This window comes from Hesperophylax consimilis, chromosome 21 (assembly GCF_061612785.1).
Source record: "Hesperophylax consimilis isolate HC1 chromosome 21, BYU_Hcon_1.0, whole genome shotgun sequence".
In the NCBI taxonomy this organism is placed as follows: Eukaryota; Metazoa; Arthropoda; class Insecta; order Trichoptera; family Limnephilidae; genus Hesperophylax; species Hesperophylax consimilis.
Window position 1 is genome coordinate 13,204,275 of NC_142856.1, and position 25,174 is coordinate 13,229,448.

Below are 25,174 nucleotides of genomic sequence, written 5' to 3' on the forward strand. Positions count from 1 at the left end.
TGATTTTACATGGCCTTGAGATGAAAATATTAATTTTTGGGTGCTCTAGCACTTATACTCCATTCTAATAGCACTTATGGTATAAGTGATGAATATGATAGTTTTATTATCAACCTGATGTATGGCAGTGAAATCTATGATATAGATAAAGAGTAGTATAATTATGATTTAACTTAAAGTATTTTCAACTCTATTATTATTTTGCGAGAGATCTATAACCATCACCGTTCACCATAAAAAGTCAGCATTTTCACATTACGTAATTAAGAGGTTTATTTGGTTCAAATCGGTATTTTGATTAATCTTTATAACGAATTAGTGAACATCATGAATACCAAAAAATATGCTCTAGATAAATTGAAGGTTTTTCTATCGCTTCTCTTGAGTAGAATACAAATAAAAAAATTAATTACTCAAAAAAAATATAAATGCAAACTACTAAAAATAATATATTTTTAATAGAAATGCATGAACGCGTAAAGGAAACAACTTTAAAAAAATACAGTATTATAGCCAAGATTATCTGTGACAGTTTCACTTGATTATCTTTTTTGCTTTCTTATAAAATTATTTACAAAAAAAATAAAAACCAGTTTTTTGCTTGAAATCGAACGTTTCTAGACTCCTTTTGTCAAGCGATTTTAATGCCTATTACCTACGAAATAAGGTTTACCAATAATATACACATTTTTGGTTTGTAGCTTCCTCTTAAAGATGAGTTTGTATTTAATGCAAATAGTGAGGAATAAAAAATTTGTAATAAAAAATTTGTTAGCACTTTTAGTCTGAATATTAATGGATCCCTTCTTAAAATTTCTATTTTTTATACTGAAGATTCATGGTGGAACTCCATTATAATGATTTAAAAACGCTTTAACTATAATCAACTTTTATAATTTTTGACCATTCCCAGTTTCATCATAAATTTCAGTCATTCACTGATTTCAAATAAAAAATAAGTAAAAACCGGTAAACATTATACACCGGAAATACACGAATTTCTTAATATAAAAACTATAAATATTTAGGCTTGAAATAGTGCGACGTATCCGCCGGTTTCTTGCGGTAATGTGTAGGCGAATGATGAAAAACTGCTAGTGTCACGCGCTGCGTGCGGGGACCTCCGGTCAGCACTACGTAGTCGGATAACCGACGGTACGTTTGGTCTTATTTCCAGCCTAAGAACCATGATAGTATTCCTATTTTATTTTGTTACGTTTGTAATGTTATTGTTAGTAGGGAAACCAAGAAAAAATACGATATTTCTGAAGCCTTCTTCAGCAGTTGTATAATCTTAGTTTCCGGGCGATGAGGGCTAGGAGAGCGGTCCAGGCGGTTAAGTTGATTAAAAGTTACTTACCAACGAGCGAAGACACAGCCCGTTTTTATTTTTCACTTTGTTCGACCTCCATTCTTTTTACCACCTCCTCCACCCCCTCCAATACCACAATCTCTCCACTGCCCCCGGAAGGTAATCTTCCGGAAGATAAGCGCTTTTTAAAGGTACACTGGTTAGGTTACTTCATAATATCTCCAGTCCACAATGTCTACATGGAACACAGAAATTCAATAGTTTTTCTTCTATTACACTATTAAAAAATTACCTTTTTCAAAAGTACAGTGAAGTGAGGGATGAGTTTGTCAATATTTAAATTCTTTGCCTAATCAACTTTGACTCCAAAAAAAAATCTGTGACAATAATTCCAGGACTAACCTATTTCCTATATCTGCACCTATTTCTCGCTTTTATACGATTTTTACCAGTATTTAAGATATATATGACCGTATTTGGCCACATTTTGGCTAATTTGGAAATGCCCGCGAGCTCACGCTGTCCAAAATGTGGGAAATTTGACGAGACATTTTAAAACATTTATTGGAATTATTCAGCGCGTTGAAATTTTCGCTTAATTATAAGGCTAATTTAGTAGTTTTACATTTTAATAAAAGACCTTTCGCATCTCTTCCGACTTATTTGTTATTGACATTCCTTGAACCGAAATTATCGTAATATTCTTTCTTACAAATCATTGATTATGTGTTTACATATAAAAAAATGCATGTAAAAATTAAAATTTAAAACAGTGCTTATCAACTAGGCCATAGAAAAAACAAAAAAGTCATAATATTTAATAAAGCTCCAAGTAGGTAAAACAAACGGCAATTTTAAAGTAAATAAACAGAATTCACGCATTAATTTTTTATTTTTTTCATGAATCCTAAAAATATGCGATAACGATAAAATGTAGGTGCATTCAATGGCTCTCTAGCACTTTAAAAATATATAAATAATTTAATGAATTTAAATACAATTTCCTAGCGCTCAAGTTGAAGGTCATCGCATACGAGCGATTGCGTGAATTTTTATTTTCTTCTTTGTCTTTTCAATGATCTATTATGAGCCTTTATCATTATTTTTATGCCAACTGCAATTTAAAAACTGCTTTTTTCTCTCTATTTTAACATTTCTTATACCTCAAAATGCACATTTATCACTGCCATGTAATATGTTTCTTTTAATTTATTTAGTTTTTCGCACAGACGAGCTATTACATGGATTTTAAGGACAAAATATACCTAGTGAGCTATTGCTAAATTACACGCAGAGTTTTTAAAGTATGAATAATGTTTAATTGCTAAACTGAATATGAAACAATATTAGTAAAACATGTCACAGTAACATAAAATAATATTGAAACTAGAACAATACTTTATATAAGAAAAATAATATAAGTATATAATATATAAACATTTAACTTATATGTACATAAGTTATATGTTCATTTTTTTAAGTTTTTGTTTTTATTTTAAATTTATGATACCTAAACCAATAAAACTTTTGTTATCTCTGTCTTGTAAATCATGTAAAAGGCAAACATAAATTAATTTTTGCAAAAAACTAGCTAAATTTATCGAAAATTTCCTCTGAAAACATTATACGATTAAGTGGGTACTCATTTAAATATTTGTTTATAAACTACACAAGTAAGTTACCTATTTAATTATAAAACATGCATATCTTAAGTAAAATACATTTTTAAATTTAAAATAAGGAATCAATTTGTCCAAAGAGATCACCATCTCTGCAAAAATTCTTTTTTCAAACTTTCTTCAGCCAGGTAGAAACCATAATATTGATTACTCTGATTTGGTATAGTAGGAACCACAATTATGCAAACTCTGTGGGGATAAAAAGGTAACATCCAACACGGCCACCATCTTGAACCGGAACCGGAACGTAACAGAACAAATTAACAGATAAATTCAAATCGAACATAAAATCAGTCAGTAATAATTTTAATGCAAAGATAAGGACATAAAAATATCACGGTTCTATGATAACTCAACACAGTGATTATTCAACACACCTTTAAAAAGTGATACAAAGTCATTAAAAATGATGAAAAAAAAACAACCCAACCTAACCTACTTAACTCAGTTAATAAAGTTTTTGTTTCATCACTTTCCATGACTTTATATAACTTTTTAAAAATGTGATGAATTATCATTTTGATGATTTATCCTGTCACAAAATATCACATATCATATTCTTCCCCGAGTTATATTCGGGTCAAGGATCCGTCGCGCATCACCTCATCAAGGCACCTCCAGGCGTCCCTGTCTTACGCTGCTTTGAACACTTACGTAAATAAAAATTCCACCCTCTCTTCGTACAGACTTTGGAGTTGCTTCTCCATATTAAAATTTCTGAAATTCTCTTTAATTTAATCTGTAAGTCATGTACTATGTATTAAAATGTGAAAACCTAAATGAACACATGAAACATGATCTGTATTTTCCAATGACTTGATCTGAAAACCCATAAAGCGGAAGCATGAATCTTAAAGTACATCGATACCAAGTTAGTCTATATCTTTATTTATCGTAACAGGTTGATCCTTGTGGCATCCTAGTTATGTTCACTGAGATCCCGGGATGAAAAGACGTTTCAGAGTGACCTTGTATCTTATGCACTTGACGGTAAAGAACCGGCATCTTTTCATAATTGTGAAATATTTTCTACCAACACCAGGATAAAACCAGGACATTTAAAGTTAAATCAAGTGCTTATCTAGATTTTTTTTTTATTTTTACTTTTTTTTCTGAACATTGCCAATATTTACTTTTCAGAAAATTCATTCATATAATTTTATTTACTATTCACTAAAGTGAAACTTTATGAATTTAAATCACAAAATAGACAAAAAAAATTTTTAATCAACATTAATAATTTTTAGAAAATTACTGGGAAGTAATGATAAATAATAATGATCATAAATAAAGGCTTTAAATATATTTGATATATTTTGATTGATCTTTATAACGAATTGGTGTACATTATAAAAACCAAAAAATATGCTTGAGTTAAATTGAAGGTTTTCCTATCGCTTCGCTTGAGTAGAATACAAATAAAAAATAAATTACTCAATAAAAAATATAAACTACTCCAAAAAATATTTTTTCAATAGAAATGTATGAACGCATAGGAAACAACTTTTAAAAAATACAGTTTTATAGCTAAGATTATCTGTGATAGTTTCACTTGATTAAATTTTTTGCTTTCTTATAAAATTTTACAAAATAAGTAGTAACCATTTTTTTGCTTGAAATCGAACGTTTTTAGACTCCGTTTGTCAAGCGATTTGAATGCTTATTACCTACAATATAAGGTATACCAAGAATATACACATTTTTGGCTTGTAGCTTCCTCTTAACAGCTGTGGACATTTAAAATATCTTTTAAAACACTAAAAAAATGGTTTGAACCCATCCAAGAGACTGGAGTCAACCGCGCTAACAACCTCGCCAAATGCCGATCGGATAGGATGGAAAATTATTTCGTCTATATACAGCATTCGAATATTATATATGGAGTGCTCCCAGAATCTTAACATGTATGTCACGTAGGGAAACAGGGTAAAAGTAGTGCACTCACAACTCGCAAAGTAAAATGCTAAAGCATTTTCAGGAACAAATTTCAGAGTCGTGCAGAGCCGTTATTCAATGTGCATAAGCATTCGTGTGAACGACAAATTTCTTTTTAAAAGCCCTGATCGGCCTAAAGGCGAATCAAAGTAATAATAATATATATATGACGTTTTATTCAGTTAGCTGGAAATCACTCACGTCAGATTTTTTTGTCTTATGCTTGCGCTTATTTTTGATTTTTCATGATTTCCAATACGAAGGTAAATGATTTGGGTGTTATGAATACTCCCAAAAGAGTCCCAACTGCTCTGGACTGTTCGGACCCAGTGCGACTATGGCAACCCCAATTGCGATATGTTGTGAGGCTGGAGGGAAAAGACGCAGATAGGGAAAGGAAGGTTAGGAAATACCTAGCTATTCTGATCTAGTCACCAAATACGGCTAATGCCATTTTAACGTTTGGATTCTGAAGGGTGACCTTTTACCAGGGTGATTCTAAAAGTATCTACAACTCTGGTTATTTTATATTATGTGACTTAGATTGGATTGTTTCAAATATTATCAAATAAAATTTGATAATTAAAAGGACAATCAGCACTGTTTTTGTTTTTCGACGTTTGGAGTTTTCAGGTTAAATCCACGTTAAATTCCTCGTTAAATGAATATTATCTTTTCTCTTTTACGATTTTGATCAAATTGCGGTAAGCTGTTAGGCATGACAGTCAAGTATCAACGTTTTTCAATTTATTTGACATTAAAAATTCAAACTTGAAAGTGCAAACTTCAATAGTATAGAGCAATCTCCACCTAACCGTTTTTATGCCTTTATATTTCCTTCACTTTCACAAGCCTTTTGTATATACATACATGCAAACATTACTTGCGGTGCAAGTATTGGACAGCCTTTGTTGCCCCAAAGAAACGCCTCAACTTTTACTGATAAATTTAATATTCTGTTGTCTTCTAAAGTATCGATAATCCATAGTTGCATATCTACGTTTCCTTGTGCAATTAATACTGCGATTTTAGCATTCACCACTGAGACTGACTGAGCCAACTCACGACGTTCCGCTGAAGGCGATGCACTAGAATCAATGACTACGAGCAGTTACTTCTTGTACCGTATGATATTATAAAAATTACAGAGTGATAGACACTAAAGATATTGCCCTGGTGAAAGACCACCATTTTCGATTTGGAAGGTGATATTGGATAACCAATACCTCTGCCATAAGCCACTCCAAGTGGTTCGCTACGTTTGGTGACTTAGCAGGAATGCCCAGGTAAACAGAGTGAGTTCTGCCTAGGTCATGGCGGGCCGAATCAGGAAGCTGGTTGAGGGAGACCGTTTGACTTCTCCAGCTGGACTATCTCGACCCATAAACATAACATACTATCGTTGTTCATTCTGTATAGTAAGTGTATATTTCTTATGTAGTGATTTTTTTTTTAAATAATTTCTTTCTGTTCAAAATTATTTCTCATGTTAATGTTACATTCCTTTAATTAATGTGAAAGCTCTCTGGGCGAAAAATAAAATATATAAATTAGTTGAAATTGCTTTAGCCGTGTTTGTCGAACAAATCTGAATAGCCAAATGATTCCTTACCTTTCTCATCCACATTTTCTTCCCCACTCCAATTCCTTGAGCCTTATAACAAATCCCATTTGGGAACGCTATATTCCGATTGGTTTAAGACAGTTGGGAGCAGTATATATTTTTTTGCGGTATTTACAATAAAAAACACACACAAATAAAAGCAGATAGAATGCTGCGATTTCGACAACAAATAAAGAATGTTTCATTCGATCAGTTAGTAGCCAAGTTGATAAATGTATCGGGTTGCCACCGAGGCATCGTAGGTTTAATCTGCCACGTTATTCATTACCCTGGTACCTTTTTCTTTCTTCAGAACCAAGATATTAAAGAAATAAATAATATTTTCAAAGGTTTACATCTCAATAACTCCACTTCAATAATAACATCAACAAATACAAAAGCGTTGACCGGCCATCATTTGGTTTCAAATGATATTTTCTCCTTTGTCACAAAGTTTGATTGCGTGAAGAAAGGAAACTAAATTTTGCCAATTTCCCGAGGACCAACTTCAGCTGAAATTGAGTGGCAAAGTTATAAACAGTTCTTGTGAGAAATAAACTGAAGGAATTATTATTGTCGGGTCATGTGGCGAAATGGGGCTGAATAGAAATAATAACGTCCAAGTTGAGGGTTGTTGTTGAGCTGGACTAAATAAAAAATATAAAGCCTCATAAAGAAAAGCATCTGTTACGAAAATACGCCTCGAACTTGTAATTTAGAGGTATTTTTATCACGTATTTATTTCCTTTTGATGGTTTTCAAACAGAAATAATGTGATTTAGGAAATTCAGTTTTATTGAGTGAATCATTTTTTGCCGAATTTCAAATGTAGGATATTTTTTAACCCTTCGAGCCTCTGACATATTTACCGTGACATTTCTGTTAGAAGCTATCAGAATTTGTGTGTATCTGCTTCTCAATATAATCCAAATCTCAATGGAATATTTCGCCACGGGTACTAGCTGTTTGTTATGTTTTGATGAGAAAATAAAATCGTAGTGTAAGTCGGTAGGTACTTAGTTTACCAATTCTTTTACTTTGAAAATTATTGTTTCGCATTTTATTTTAAGCCGGTACTTAAAATGAAAAGTTACTTACTTCGTTTTTAAACACTTTATTATAATTAATACGTAACGTAAGAATAGTTTTGGGTTTATCCTCGTCTTTTTCAGGACACTAATCCAAGGAACGTTTACTTCATTTATTTTAGTTTAAAATACTGTCCTAAAGAAGAAAAGGACGTTATATCCAAAACTAGTCATAATACGTTATGTATAAATTCCATTAAAGTAGCTATAAAATAAATAAATTAACTAATGAAATAAATAATGTATTTTTTTTTAAATTTGATGGCCTAGAAATATTTAATTTAATATTGCGGGTAGAACACATCTTTAATATGATCGAGTATTTTCTTTAAATGTTTTATAATAACCAAAGAAAAAAATAAAGTATCGGACACATAAAAACTGTAAGATCTTCAATTTACGAACCTCTTTTCGGTTATGGTTTTATTGCATTATGTGGCAGATTTTTTTAGAAAATAATAAACTTTTCAAAATAAAATATACCTATAAGAAAAGGTTTTGTTCGTAAATAATCAAAACAATCTCCTCCTTTACTTTCTAAAGCCTCACAAAATTCGCAAAAAGAGATGCAAAAGTTCTACTGGCTGCAAGCAGATAAAATTCATTTACGGCATGAAGCATTCAGCATTTTTCAATCTCCTTAAATAAATACATTTCATTGCAAACAAATACATTTGGGAACAACTTTCGTGAAAGGTTTACAAAGAAATAAAAAGACACAAATTACAAATGAAATTATTTTTGGTCTTGGTTATTTTTTACATAAATTACAAACATATTATTATAATTCGAATGAATTAATTAATGTAGGCTTTCATATAAAATTATGAATTCCATAATTTTAATTTCTTTTTAAGCTCTTCGCTTCTTAATCCTAATTAAATCTTACAATATTTTTACATAATTAATCCAATTTACGTGGTAAAACAAAAAAGGGAAAAATCCCCAGAGCCTCGTAATTGCTAATAATTATTTTTGACTTAACAATATTTTGAGTATCTTAGAACACGAGTTTTGTGTTTCACTTTTTGTTTGATTATAGCGTGGATAGTTTACATAAAGTCTTTGTGCCGGATTCTGCGAAAGTGAGATCACTGAAATCAACGACTGGAGTTGGCGTTGATTTATTTACCTATAGCCTTGTGATAGGTGATATCGTTGCTGATCTTGGATTTAAATAATTCACATTGACAAAAGCAAAGTCACCATCGAGAGAAACAACCCAGCAACAGAAGATTTTTAATACTGAGAGAAATCAATCGAATTTTCACTTGGAATGTTTTATAATATAAGGCTGTATAACACAAAATTATCTGAGCGATAACCTTCAGAAATTTTGAATTAAAGTAACGCGCACACCGTACACATGGAGAACCTCTTATTCTAATCCTTTATTATTATTTCTTTCCCCTTTATGAATAGATTTTAAATCATAGTAAAAATCATGTACCTGAACAACTTTAGCATATTAAACTTTTTGCCTCAACACTTTTCAACCTCATATTTTGCTATTTATCATAACTTATATTAATTTAAAAATATAGGAAAAACTTATATTAATTTAGTTATAAAAACTTATAATTTCAATACTTAATTAAAATAATAATTATTTTTTGTCTTGGTCTTCGCCTTTGTTTTTGTCTTTGTCTTTGTCTTTGTCTTTGTCTTTGTCTTTGTCTTTGTCTTTGTCTTTGTCTTTGTCTTTGTCTTTGTCTTTGTCTTTGTCTTTGTCTTTGTCTTTGTCTTTGTCTTTGTCTTTGTCTTTGTCTTTGTCTTTGTCTTTGTCTTTGTCTTTGTCTTTGTCTTTGTCTTTGTCTTTGTCTTTGTCTTTGTCTTTGTCTTTGTCTTTGTCTTTGTCTTTGTCTTTGTCTTTGTCTTTGTCTTTGTCTTTGTCTTTGTCTTTGTCTTTGTCTTTGTCTTTGTCTTTGTCTTTGTCTTTGTCTTTGTCTTTGTCTTTGTCTTTGTCTTTGTCTTTGTCTTTGTCTTTGTCTTTGTCTTTGTCTTTGTCTTTGTCTTTGTCTTTGTCTTTGTCTTTGTCTTTGTCTTTGTCTTTGTCTTTGTCTTTGTCTTTGTCTTTGTCTTTGTCTTTGTCTTTGTCTTTGTCTTTGTCTTTGTCTTTGTCTTTGTCTTTGTCTTTGTCTTTGTCTTTGTCTTTGTCTTTGTCTTTGTCTTTGTCTTTGTCTTTGTCTTTGTCTTTGTCTTTGTCTTTATCTTTGTCTTTGTCTTTGTCTTTGTCTTTGTCTTTGTCTTTGTCTTTGTCTTTGTCTTTGTCTTTGTCTCATCCTCGTCCGCGTCCGCGTCCTCGTCCTCGTTCTCGCTTCGTCCACATCCTAGTCTTCGTCTTCGTCTTTGTCTCCGTTTTTGTTTTTTAGGTCCATTGTTTTTCATCCTAATTGATGAAGCCAAGAAGTGGTTAATTTACGAAGAACACCTGTCTTTTCCCTTTTCAAAGCATCTGGTATGAAGTTATATACTTTTGGCCCTAAGAATGTTTTGATTTGAGTTATACAAGTGTTTTTTTGGTTGCGAGTTATACAAGTTAAATAATTTCAATATATCGGTAAAATATTTATATTATATTTTTTGAAAATAATCGGTAAAATATTTTCAAAATTTAATATCAAACACATTAAAAATACCTACATCTATCTTTAAATCACTTATTCTCTCCGCGTCTCTGACTTCTTCCATCATTCACTTATATGCATATACTTAAACACCACATTGTTACTGTTAAAACTTCATTACATAAAATTTAATTTGACTGCGTAGTGCGTATCTCATTTCGGTGCTGAATGAGATACCGAGATAAGTATTCTGCCATGGAAACTAAAAACACAGCGTCTTCCTTGAGAGTCTCGAGGAAGATACTGTTATTAGTTACCACGGCAGTATTCCTCAGGCGTCCCTGAGATCGTCTACCATTAAAACCACTCTCTAAATATCCTGAAACTGATAACAATAAGCTTAATTTTTTTTGATATCGAGTTTTGCGAGTACAAACCTACTTAGGCTGAATTTTTTATATTAAGATTTTTGCATTATATGAACTGTTTTTCTTACAAAATAATGACTAGGGTTCTTACGAAGAAGTGTTAGGATTAAAAAATAGAGCTAGCTAGTGAGAAATAAAGCTAGCCCAGGACCTTGTCCGAAAGGCGTGCAAGATGGATCGGCCATGTTATACGACAAGAAGGCCTCTTGCATGTCATAATGGAGGGTATGACCGAGGGGACCAACTCTAGGGGACGCCCACGCCGAGAGTACCTGGAGGACCTGCTGGTGGACGTGCGCTGCTCATCATATGCAGAAGTCAAAAGAGCCGCACAAGACAGGGAAGAATGGAAGAGGAGATTAGATGAAATTGCTGCAAACCAATCCCAGGATTGAAACCAGAGAGAGAGAGTGAGAAATAATTAATTCGCAGAATTTTCTTGTATGGTGAAAAGAAATGCCTACAAAAGTTCTTAATAATACCGTTGAAGGGGATGACGTTTAACACTGATCTCTATAAAAACTACCAAGATTGGAGGCCTTTGAATTCTTTACCATAATATTAACACATTTACAAATTGTATGTACTTTCAGTATCGTCGTGATGACATACCAATATTTAGAATAGAAACCTCGCTTGAAATGGTTATAGACGTGTTAGGTGAACAGATCTGAAAAATCAGGTGGATCTCAACATTCTTCTCCTCGAACTCCCTTCCCCACCTCATACATTCTCGTACCCCAATTGGGGAGATCATGGTCCCACCACTGGTTCCAGACAATCGAGAACACCGACAATCTGATAGTATTATTATCCTAATGACTGTACAGTTTAGGATTGTTATAAACGGAAGTGACACCCTCTGTTATTTTCAAAAAGAACCGTTGAAGTTTTCAAACAGCATCACCGATGTGAAAATGTCAGAAAAAACCGTACACAACTTAAGAACGTAGATTTTTGTCTGCTAGTAATTTATTATTAGAACGTGTGTGTCGTTGCTCAATTCTTTCCACCACAATGTATTATGTAAGAAAAGTTTGAGAGGTATTAAAACATTAAGACGGTATTTGCCACGACTGAGTAATACATATTACCTTATTACTTGAATAAGTCCTGTATATATTTACGTGATTCTCCGTTCAAATAATAGTAAATAATATCACCCTGGTCAGAGACCATAGAATCAGAATCAACGCGTGGCTTGAAATAGCTTAAGTCACGCTTGGTAATAAGGTCTGGAGAGTCAGGTATGTTTAAACCTTTCCCTTCCCCACCCCCTTTCTATTTCCCCTACTACATTCATCCTCACTACGTGGAGATAAATGGAAATCGATAATTTACTAAGAATATCTTCAAATGATTCGTAATCCGGTTGAAAATGGGATTGCAGGCCGTTCTCAAAATTTCGTTTTCGTTTTCGAACTTTTAATAAATTCGTAATAATATCGGAACATGTGTTCACGCACCTGTGTTTGTCTTGACAATATACATATAGTGACGAAATATGAAAATACTAGGTTTTTATGTACCTACACGTGTTCAGGCATTGTGATAGTAAATTAGTATACTACTAGCAGTTAAAAACCCGCTCCGCGGGTTTTTTTCTGCTAGGCCCTGCGGGCGGCTCTTAGTTCAGCTTCGCCCATTTTAAGTGATATTAACAACAGTTACATTTAATAGATAGATATTAGAACATTCACAGAGAGAGGGTGAGTATATATATATTGTTAAAACACGGAACAGGAAGGAGTTAATTAATAATAACATGCTAAATTTACGCATAATAAGAATGAAAGTTGTTTGAATAAATGAAATTTTACGTATTTGTGATGGATTATTTCAAATGAAACACTTTTATTGACTACATGTCTACAACTGATATTAACTGTTATCGTACGTAATATAATTAGCTCATAGGAGACTTGCAGTGCTTGAATATGTGTTACAACCGTCAATGTCTAAAAGTTGAATCAATATCGTTTAGTTTGTCACAATTAAAGATAGTTTTAACAATTTTAACGATAGATTATTACATATTGATTAATTGTACCCGTGTTTATGAATAAAAGGAGGGTAATTGTGCGATGAAATTAGCAGTCGGTTTAATTAAAATGTGTTAATTTTACTCCAACTGGTGGTAATTCTTTACCTACAACTGTTACTGTATCTAATAAAGTTTAAAGCTAGATTATATATACACCTTCATCAGGAGAGTAAAAATCTATATATAAAGGTAGATTATTACAATATAGCGCCCCTGAGGTGATATCTCACAAAAGCGGCGCTATGCAAATTGTCCATTAAATAAATAAATATAATGTTTACATTTTATTGTGTATACACCGAAGTCAAAAATTAAATATAGATTGCAATTGGCAAAGAAGAAGTGGAAGGAGGGGGGAGGGGTAAGAGTAGGCTGGGTTTATAATAATTAGGAATTACAATATCGTCAGACGGGAAAGACCAGTTGAGTGGGAAAATATTTAAAAGAGAGTTTATAAAAAAATTCTTGTTAATTATATCTGCTTTTATATTAATATGTTTCCTCATTTCTAAAATTTCAAAATTAATTATAGTGAAGTATTTTAAGACCTGAAAAAAACAAATAGCATATAACCATAAAACAATATATTCATAAGACAAATAGCATTTAATAACCGTTATTCTAATAAATTGATAGTTGAAATACTAAATAAAAAAATTAAACACATTCTCTTCAAACGGTCTTTCTAAAGATAGAAATAAACAATGGCGTAGAATTCTGTTTGTGGATAACGATACTTCTAAAATTATATATATATATAAACAATCCTGGTACCATTCAACTGGCGTTTTACACTAATAACAATGAAGAAATATATTCTTAATAATAAAGATAGCAAAATTCAAACAAAAAAATCAGGAGTTTAAAAACTCAATTGAGATGATTGTAATTTATTTTACAAAGGTAGAACCAATAGAAACTTTGAAGTCAGAACTAAAAAATATCGCAGGGCTTTAAATGGAAATAGTGAATCTGAGTTTGCAAATAATCTTTTGAATAATGATCACACTTTCGATAAAAATTCAGGTCTTAAAATACTTCACTCAGGATATAAAGCATCGTAAATAAATAATTTTGAAATTTTAGAAATTAGAAAACATGCCAATATAAAATCAGATATAATTAATAAGAAAAAAATATATAAATAATAATGATAAATGCCATTACAAAGTGATAAGCTTCCAGAAGAAATCTTCTTATAAAACGCTTGTTAATGGTAAGTAGTCAAGTATTGTTAGCTGCATATTTAAATATTCGCGCCAGGCATTTGGTTCGGTTTTAAACCGCCAGAGGTGCGCTCTGTCGGCCATCTTGAAGAAACGCGTGAATTTTTATAAACGTCAAACATAATCACGTAACTGTGGAGAATTTTCATTGTAATGTAATTAATCCAATGGATTATGAACTTTCTAAAACATATTTTCTTCGATATTATCCAAAAATTATATGAGTAGAAACGATGCTTTTGAAGAAATCTCGTATTATTATGAGGCGATCCTATTTTAGTATGGAATCGTGCCTTAATATTCAAGTTACCCGAAACAGACAATTTTAATTTGACCAATCAGAGGGCCTACATCGTCCAGACGCTGGGACAATAATACTATCAGATGAAATTTTTTTCAGGTATTCAATTCATTCATTAAGTGCCTGCACTCCCATTTTTAAACGGATTACTAATAATTTGAAGAGATTATAAATAAATTAGCTTTTTTTTTCTCCATGTGCATAAAAAACGTAAAATAATGAAAGTACCTACCTACTTAGGACTCTAATATATTGATGAATAATTGATGATACTAATTTTAACGAATTCAGTAGTAGTCCACATTTGAGTCCTAATACCAAACCCTGATGTATGTTATGTGTGGAAGTGAACTATGATACTTAAAGAGGAAAGATACAAATAGACAGAATGCAGTACAAATGAGATCCGTGAGGTTTAGGTGTAGTAAAATAAAAGTGGTCTTAAAAATATAATTTTTTCCTCATTTCCACGAATCATACCTACATGAAATGTAATCCAGCTTTGCCAAACGCCCCGAAAATAAAATGCGATAACGCCAGAATTCAGATCATGTTTATTTATGAATCCGCGTAGTACAAACTAATTAATAAACCGTAATTATTATTCGTCAATTATTTCGTGAATATTTTAAAACTCTTAATTAGTTTTATCAGAAGGCTGGCAGATGAAAAACCAATTTTTGTAAATGTACCCAGAGTTTGCGGAATGATTATTTTTTGTTTGTTTTCAACCTGATTATATTAATTTGATAACTAATTTAAAAACATAATGAATTTTTAATTACATTCTTACATTATATCGTTACGTTGGTTGGAATTATTCAAAACATAATTTTTTTTTCATCAAATAATTAAGAGAAAAAATAACTTTTATTTACCTACATACTATTTATATAATACGTAGGTAGTATCTGTTATTAATTATCAAAAAAATATTTTTAGGTAAATTTTCTCTTTAAGCAGAGATCATTTTTAAAATAATGGTTGCTCCACAATTAGACTACTGCTCCACAATATTATATTTGGCCAGCAAAGGAAACCTTAACAAGCTCGAAGTTATTAAAAATATAGTAATTAATAAGTATACTAAGGAAAGGTTAATTAAATGAGAGAGAAACATAATTGGTTTCAATAAAAAAGTGCCAGAAGTAGAGAAGTATGTCTTGATGATTCATAAAAAATATTCATAAATATCATTAGAATTAAATTTCCGCATTTGAGGAAAACAGAATCACAGAATTGCTTAATTTATAAAGGATTAAAGATGTTGAATGAAATGTCTGAAAGTCTGAAATACATTCTAAGAATGAATTTATTTGAAAAATATTGTTGTTTACTGCCAAAATACTGTAAAAAATTTGAGGTTCAATATTAGTTTATATATGTAAAATTTTACATGAACTAACATAATATACATAAAAAAACAAACCGACTAATTTCTTAAGCACCCCGAGGGTGAATTTTTTCTGTGAATTAAATTCACAGAAAAAATGAATGACTTATATTATTTTAAGCATTCTAAATGTTTAGATGCAAAAACGTTTTCTTTTGGCTACTGGGAATGGGAAGTTGTTTTATGAATGAACATTTTATGACAATATGTGTTATATTCTTTTATTAAATATTTTATTTACATTTGTTGCGACGTTTGATAGGAGGCAACTTATTCCAAAGGGCGAAAGTATGCGTTATGAAAAAAAAACATGCATTATTAATTATCTTTAAAAAGTATAAAATAATGTCGCGATCCGCGTGTGTCTGTTTGTGCGCTTAGTTCTTCTTAACTACGCAACGGCTTTTGGTAGAGTTCTCAGTATCATTTAGAGAATTTCTTTCTGAATTAAATATATAATGCAATCATATTATATTATAAAAAGTACATGTTTCTTTATCAAGTCGTAAAAAATATATATTTTTGGTCGCGCTTACATTGCTAATGCTGGCTAAAACTTATGAGATACATCAAAATAATGTAATACGGAATTGTATATCTTAAAAAGGCCTACAAAAAAGTCAGTGACCGAATACGTCTATATCCTAAGGAAAATCCCCAGCAACACCGGGTACACGTCAGCTAGTGAATTATAATTGTGGTAGTACAGAGTATAGACCACCACACAACTCTATCTTGGTACACACTCCATGCTTCACTCACATTCGTACATCGTATCAAACGTACTCTTTTATTATTCTGACCTTTGACATGGATTGACTTACGGGTAAGAGGAATGGCTGGCTGCCTGATTCAAATAAAACTTAAGCTTGGAAATGAGGCCAAAATACACCACTAACTGAAAATAAAAATAAAATTAATCAAAAGGTATAGCAAATACCTAATACGGATATATTCTACTTTACTTATTTTATGTTTTAATTATAAAACACAGGCTATTAAAAATTCAATTAATCATGATTTTAGAGTAAAACTTTAGCAATTTTGTTTGAGTTAGTGTTTGATGTAAAAAAAATTATTTTCTATAAAAAGCAGTCGACCGATATCGTTGAACATATTATATTCATCATATTTCAACGTTTGTTTGTATTAGTGCCAGGAATGTTTAGAGATTGGTTTAAATGGTAACAGAAGTCTGGGACGCCCAAGGAATAATTAAAACAATGCCTCTGCACCAAAATGAATGTGTTGAATGGTTGAATAAGTCGGAGATGCCTGAGAAAGACATTAGCAGTAGCGAAGGATTACTGGGTCCACTGAAAAAATTTGAAGAAATAAAAGATGAAAATAATGAAAAATAACATTTTAAATTATAATTAACGACTGACTTACGATGGAACACAATCTTTTTATAAAAACGCCTTTCAGATTTTATATATTATTACGTCGACATAGTGCCTGCTTAGGTATGGTAAGATTATTTTTCTAATAATAACAATTAACTTAACATTTGAAAGTTGCATCTCAATTCAAGCAAATTTTAATTATAAAATGGCCTATATTATATCACAATTTTAACCACAATAAACATGTAAAATAGCACATAACCGTGATATGCATTAGCTGAAGCTTTTGATTTTTTTTCATTATATATTACATACTTATACCTACAAATATAAAGTACAAAAGTCCCGATAAACTGGTTTTTAGCAGTTTGTCTCATGGGTTCTTTACATTATAAATCTTATTATAGTGAGTTTACAGTTCCATTTTACAATTATGTATAATAAAACAAAAAAATAATAATTTTGCAGAAATATAGCAAAAGAAAATTATGAAAAACATAAATAACAATTTCAAAAGTCTTGAGAATAATATGTCTTTGTAAGCTTATGCAAATTGATTCTTTCAGTAAGCCAAGTCTTCAGTAAGTTCACCAATTGTTTGTTTTGGGCACAGTTTTTAATTTCAGCGGGTAACATATTAAAACAACTGGGAATCATATAGTTTAACGTTCTTTGTCATATTTATTTGTATGCCTAGGTACATTAAGTCCTTCCTTAAAGTTAAAACGAGTATTATGATTGTGTTCTAGCCTGTTTATATGTAAGGGGTTATTTATTTGCTGAAATATAATTTTGTACCACAGAATTGCTCTCACAAAAGAATTTTGAGACTCTGATAGATATAAAATAACACATGAAATAGATAAAAAGATAACGGTCACAACTAGGAATCGAACCCAGGATATCTTGGTCATACCTGGACAGCGTTTTAACCACTCGATCATTGGGACCTAGTTCCAGTAAAAAATTAAGATTAAAAAAAGTATTTTAGATTGGTTGAGTATTTTTGCCCGAAATCCAAAATTAAAGGTCCTAAAGCCGTTTATCTTAATAACAATTACGACACTTGATAACGTTTGAACACTTGTAAGTTTTAAACTTTTAGCTACCAAACATCCCACAGTAACCCATAATAACCAGCAGAAAGGTTTTCTTTATGTAAAACCGTACCAGAGTTCCATCTACTCCCAACCGTTCATTGAGACTTTGGCAGCCCCAATCGTGGTATGTTGTGAGGCTGATAGTAGTGGGGATGGGAAGGAGACGGGGAAGAAGAAAGTGAGGGAGTACATGGATATTCAGATCTGGTCACCAAATACGGTCAGAGCCATTTTAAACAAGATTTAAATTCTAAATGGTTTTCTTGCACCAAGGCGATACTGAGAGTATCTTTCACTCTAGAACGTGCCGTAAATAATTGTATTTCATTTTCAATTTGTAAATTGTAAAATAACACAAATTAATAAAGAAAATTTTTTTAGTACCCGTCACGATTTGAATCCGCGACCTCCAGTTCACTAGTCGAGAGCCTTACCTCTCGCCCACAGGGGCCGTCGTTTGAACGTTTGTTTGTAAAAACATTGGTAGAAAAAAAACGTAATGAGAATAAAGGCTGCCGAATATATAACTAGAAGCTTCATTGTCTTTAGTCACGCCGCATTGAATTCTGGTCAATTATCTGATATTTTGGTTATTATGGCAGTCGAATTCTGTAAAAGTTGAACAAAAACACAAAGAGTTTTTTTTCTTCAAATGCGGATAAAATCGTTAAATGAAAAGTCTGCCCATGGGCGGAGTCGTCACGCTGATTGAATTTTTACTCGATGTGCCGGCACCTCCCAGGGGATTTATCCAAATCATTTATTCATTCACTAGACAAAATTTGATTAAAAATGTGGAACAAGAATATAAATACTTTTTCTGAAGAAACATACAAGTACATAATTGTTTTCATACTCTTAAATTGTTTGGGATATTAATATTAAATTACACGTTAATATTAAAATATGAACGAATAATTTAATCAAATCATTAAACGTTTCAATTTTAAACAGGCTGCCATGATGTACCTGCATTCATATCAACAGAAGTATAATTTTAAGACATTTGAAAATACATTGTGGAACATAGCCACCAGGTTTTCCAATGAGTTTTCCAATATCACAATGTTGTTACATTGGGACTCATATTCTTGAGCATAAATTTTACTTTCTAGTTAATCCACTGTTTTTTTTTTAAATGTATGTGCGTAGATCCTGGGAGATTTGTAATTTTTTTATGTCTTCTTTCATCATTTCACTTTCCATTTTGTTGTTGATTTTTTCAATTTATGTGGTAAAAAAGTCAACAGATTTCACAATATCTTCGAATTTATTCATGATGTTTTTTCCACGGACTTAAAGTTTTCGTCTATTGTTTTAGTAAATTAATTTAAAAAATATTACAAGAATTCGTAGAAGAATCTGCTTAGTTTTATTTTATAGATCTTGCATTAATTTTCATTATTGAGAATTACTATTAGTTACGCGTGCAAATGAGGGGGAGCACTATAGAATCACTGCACCGAAATGTTTATACAAAAAGATTTTTTTAATGTTAAGTACTAAAATTAGATTCCATTAGACGAAACACCTCACCAAATGTTATAATCGCTTGTGAGGTATTGCAGAATCACTTGCTGTTTAAATTATTATATTGATTAAATATTCAAAAGCTACGCTAAAATCTGAGAGCTGAGTATTAATGTCATTATTATAGAATTTTTAAAACTTAACACCTGACACACAATTTTGAGCAATAATAATAAATTGAATCAAATAACTAGAAGAAATCATATAACCATTTCTCGTACTTCATTGTTTATATCAACGGGGTAAAGCTCAGATCGAAAATTGAAACCGTATATATTGTGGTGTCATATTGTTGCCTAACTATATCCACCAATAAAAAACTGTGAAAATCTATGGAATAAACTTTCAGAGTTTTTCATTGGTGTACTTAGTATAATAATAAGTATATTTTAGTATAACAAGTAGGTTCCGAATGAGAACTTTACCGTCTATATATTAGTTTTGTAAGACCAATTTGTTTCATAATAAAAGGCCGAAGATATCGATATATTGAGTTGTTTATTTATGGATTATATCTTGGTTGTATTTTTATTTTCTTCTCGTTCTGAATTGACCGTTGAAATTTTATGAAAAATTTATAATTTTGATTTTTGTACACATACTTAAATTTTGTATTACCTCCAGTGGCGGCTCGAGGCTTGAGTCTCTTAGAGTGCTATATTTAAAAAACACTAAATTACTAACGCTGTTTAGTCCAAGACGATTTTTTTTTCTAAAATTCGATTTATCTACAAAGATTTTCAGGAAATTTCAATTTGGTATTGCGCTGCATCGATTTCCTGAAAATATTTACACAATAAACCGATTGTTCCAATATAAAAAAATATATAAAAAAATAATAAAATAAAAGAACAACATCAGAAATGTTTTTTTTCTAATATGTCACACCCAAAAGTCATGAAATCACCAGGAATGCTTTACAGCAAGACTTGAAAGATAAAAGTATTTTTTAATAAAAGGACAACATTTCAACTCCAAAAATAACTGAAAAAAAATAGTTATTATTTTTTAACGATAAACTAATGTTTATAATACAAGGTTTTATGCATAGCATAAAGGATAAAAAATAATTATAAGCAATAATTAGTCGCCTGAAATATCAATACAAATTGAAAATACTACCCGAGTAAAAATAAATGACGCCAACGGGAATTGAACCAGTACCTTCTGATGTCTGGTCAGTTGCTCTGAACCACTGAGCTTTGTCGTCTTATTTCTAAGACGCCAAATAATTCAATACTTATTAGTACATAATGAATTATTTGGCGTGTTGATATTTTCAATTTTTATTGATATTTCAAGCGATTTCTTATATTTATTTCAAATAAAATAGATTTGAGATTTCTGGGGCCATCGTTTATATACCTGCTATTTCACCTTTTTGATATTTTTCACCTGAACTGGAGGAGGCCCACCACTTCCCTTTATTGTTATTTTTTTATGAACAAAAACCTATTTTGTATTATTACAGGGGTGGCCGATGATTCGTTAAGGACAAGCTGAGCCATGAACCGCCGCTGGCCAATCCAGAGGCGTCATAGAAAACGGTAAGAATATTTAGTTGAAACATTTTTTTTCACTGAACACCCGAAACAATTTTTTTTAACAAATTGCGAATAATAAATCATAAACAATGATCCATTGTTTGTAATAAAATAGTATCAACTTAATTTATTTTAAATGAAGCACAACCTTTTTGTGGAGGTAGGCACTTTTTATTTCACTATTAACAAACTAAAAATTTGTTTGATAATGTTACGTATTCAAAAGGGCAATAAAAAATAAAAATTATTTACAATAAACGATTTTAAAAATTACATCATAGTTGAAATTGGTATTTTCGATTATTTAATGTTCGGTTTTGTCGATGAACCTGCACAACCATAATACTTAAATATTTATGAATTCCCAAAGACTTGTTTTTTTTTTTTTTGTTTTTTTTAAAAAGAAAGACAAACATTCCCGGGTTACGAATAACCAAACAATGTTTGAAAATCTACTACCACCACAGAAAGCCGAAAATGTTGCTTGTGTTGTGATGGAGGACTTAGCCAGCCGAGGAATCGAACACGCGACGCTCGGGTGAGACCCAAGCGCTATGCCCACTCAACCACTGACCGCCCTTTTACCGCTTCTTTACTATTTTTTTAACATCTTGAGAGTTGAGTTAAAAACGCAATCATTGGATTTACGTAATAAAATTATTGAAGTTTTGTGAATTGTGCACTCGTCAAGCAATCATGTTTTTATTAAAATAGAGTTTTTAATTATTAGCTAATTTCTTTAGCCTGCAAAAAAAATTCAGAACTTTTTTACTGTGATGCTTTACTTTTCTGCCTGATTTGCTCTAAAACAAGCATTTGGCATAAAACTGAGATTCGAGAAGCACTGAACAATTTACGCCTACGTGATCGTAATTTCTGAACTGAATTCATTCATGAAAGATAATTAACATAATATAATTTGATAATTAACACGTGGGTTATTAATTTATCATTTTGTTTGACTAATAAAAACACGTTTTATAAAAACATATCAAGCTTTGCAAGTTTGCTCTTGCGAAATAATAAATTGAAATGCCGCGTTTATTCTGCCTCATACTCAAAATTTCTTCAACAAAGGTGAACGACGCAAACGTGTCCTTTGAACGTTTTGAAACTTTCAAGTTTTACGTATGAGTTTGATACTTAGAAGTTTGAACACAAAGTATTGACAGACGAAAAAAACATTATTATTTTACATATTTTCATGTGCAGAGTACTTTCTATTTTAGTAGGACGTATGACGGTCAGTCTATAGTCTAGACAAATAAAATTAAAAAGCATTCGTATAACCAACTCACCCATAAAAAACATCTTAAAGTAAATAACACATGTCATTTCTAACCAACAATATAAAACTTGATGAAGTTCTCCAACAGAAGTAATAACATTTTATTGGTGTTTAGTTTATCCTTTGCTGGGAGTTTGTTGAACAAACATATTTTATTTTGTAACTTGTCGTATAAAAATAACAAGCTCAACTATTCTGAAAAGATTTTATGCTTTTCAAAAATATTTAAAGAACAAAATTAATAAGATTTTTATTTATTCGAATTTTATCATCAGAAAAATCAAAATTTGCCAAATTTATGAGCTGTCAATTCGTAAAAATCAATACTATGGTACTTATCGACCTGAATAAAGTTATCAAAATAAAATTTACTGAGATGGTGACATCTCTTTCCAAAAATTTTATAAATCCTTATTTGAAATAAAAAATGATTAAATTTTTTAACATTCAAATTCATAACTATTGTGTTTACAACACTTTATTTGTGTGAATACGCCAATTTCAGCCCAACCGTTGTGTCAGAGCCGTATTCGTGAAAATAAATTTACGTTTATAAAATTACAGAATGAAAAATAGTATTCCGTGAAAAGGTCAATCATTTCCAAAATAACGAAGAATTTTAGTTATGATGATTCTGACTTGTAATTATTTAATTACAGAGATGCAACTCGTGGTTATTGTTCTGCTAACAATAGCTACTGCGATCAGGAGTGACTGGACAGACTGCCAGCTCCCCTGCCGCTGCAAGTGGACCTCCGGCAAGAAGACTGCCCTCTGCTCCTCTTCGGGGCTCAACATCCTCCCCAACATCAGCTCCGATATTCAAGTCCTGGACCTCCAGAACAACTCCATCACCTATCTCAAGAGCGAAGCCTTCTACTCCATAGGACTCATCAACCTTCAGAAGATCTTCATGAAAAATACTACACTAACAGTCCTACACAGAGAAGCTTTCAAAAATCTGAAAATCCTTATCGAAGTTGATTTGTCAGATAACCAACTTTCTCTAATTCCCCCTGGGACGTTTGCTGGTAATGAGCGGCTTAAAGTGCTCATATTGAACGGAAATCCATTAAGGGAATTATCCCTCCAGCAGTTCCCTAACTTACCGCATTTAAGGTCTTTGGAGATTGAAAATTGTAAGCTGCAGGAGATTCACCGCGATGCGTTTATCAATTTGTACCAATTAGAGGTGCTTAGTTTGAGGCGAAATGCGCTTGAAACGTTGTCAGACAACGTTTTCAGACCGATTCATAAATTGAAGTCTTTGGCTTTGGAAAATAATCCTTGGAAATGTGATTGCGCTTTAAGATCTTTACGCAACTGGTTTTTAGCAAGTAAGCTTTCATCGGTTTCTTTGATTTGCACGGAGCCGGAAAGTGTGAAGAATAAACAATGGGCAGAAGTCGAGCCTCAACAGTTTGCTTGCTCTCCGAGCGTAAGGGTTTTCCAGAAGATGGTCCAGAGAGATGTTGGAGAAAATGCTACACTCAACTGTTTGGCAAAAGGTGACCCAGAGCCAGAAGTGACGTGGCTCTTCAACGGGTACCCACTGGATAGTCGTAACACCACAAATGCAGACCAATCACTTATTATAGAACTAGACGAAGGAGTGCTGGAGAAATGGATCAATATAACACTGGTCAATCTGACTGATGCCAACTCCGGCGAGTATTCTTGTGTGGCCAAAAACTTACTAGGAGTGATCAGCCAAAACGTATCTTTAGTTTTGCCGCAGGTCGTAACAGCTACAACTCTGAGTAAAGCCCATCAGGTGTCTCCAGTTCTGGGTTTGGTCTGTGGAGGTGCAGTCACGGTTGTGTTTTGCATAATCCTTGGTCTAATATGTGGTCTCCAACGTAAAAGGAGAATAAACGTGCAAAAAGGCAGAATGAAGGGAAGTGTGAGTCTTTTAGACCAAGAGAAGAAGCTTCTAGATATATCTATAGCTTCAACAACTGGAGAATCACCTGGAGCATGGAACTCCGAGATGATGCGTGTGTCTGATTCGGAAGCGAGGCTTATAGAGAATTCTCCTTCAATTCCGCTTTCATCTCTAGAGTCTCGCGAAACGCTTCATTCATACAAAGACAAAGCCCAAGGTGTTGTCATACCGATAGTTGGGACGTACTCTACGGCTGTAAGTGTTTATCCACCGCCGCCGGAGTTCTCCTCAAGCGTAATGCCTGCGAGTGGCTTCGGTAATATTTATATATCCGTTTCCGTATCTCAAGACCCTTATTCCGACATTCAGAGATATCCCGATCTCCTTGATATTCCATATAAAGGATCGCAAGTTTCTAGTACGAGTGCCGGTTCTTCAATGTCTTCTTGTTCGCTGCCGAGTGTTTCCTATGCCACCCTCCCCAGAAGACCTCTGAGACCATCTTCTGAAGTACCTCCTACTCCTCCAGTAAATGATAAGCTGGGACCGAGGGTAACTGTGGAAGGTAGTTCAATCCTTTACCACTCCGAGGATAAAGATATCATCCCCCCACCACCCCTCCCAGCTCAATGCTCATCCTTCACGGACTACGTTTCCCTCTAGCACAATCATTTCTAAATTAATGTAAATATTTAAATATTATTGTAAATAAAAAATATTATTAACGATGTAAAAGACATTTTTTTCGATTGAAAATAAAATATATCTCTATACGTTAATTAAATTTCATGCCATTCAGTAGTCAATTTCTGAGAAATTTTAATAAACTATTTGAAAAATTATGCGAGTATTATTAAATTTTACAAATTGAACATTCCTATCTGAACATTGTTTTATACATTTAA

The 25,174-nt window shown here is 32.0% G+C and overlaps 1 protein-coding gene across 1 annotated transcript in view; it reads left to right on the forward strand.

The window, feature by feature from the left end:
* LOC149413624 (uncharacterized) overlaps positions 1-24,932 on the forward strand; it is a 110,079-nt gene extending 85,147 nt beyond the window's left edge. Inside the window, exons 2-3 of the mRNA XM_089644551.1 lie at positions 21,024-21,099; positions 23,044-24,932. Coding sequence (XP_089500677.1) covers positions 23,046-24,932 — 1,887 coding nt within the window. The 5' untranslated portion in view covers positions 21,024-21,099; positions 23,044-23,045. The remainder of the gene's footprint in view (positions 1-21,023; positions 21,100-23,043) is intronic.
* Positions 24,933-25,174: the final 242 nt, after the last annotated feature.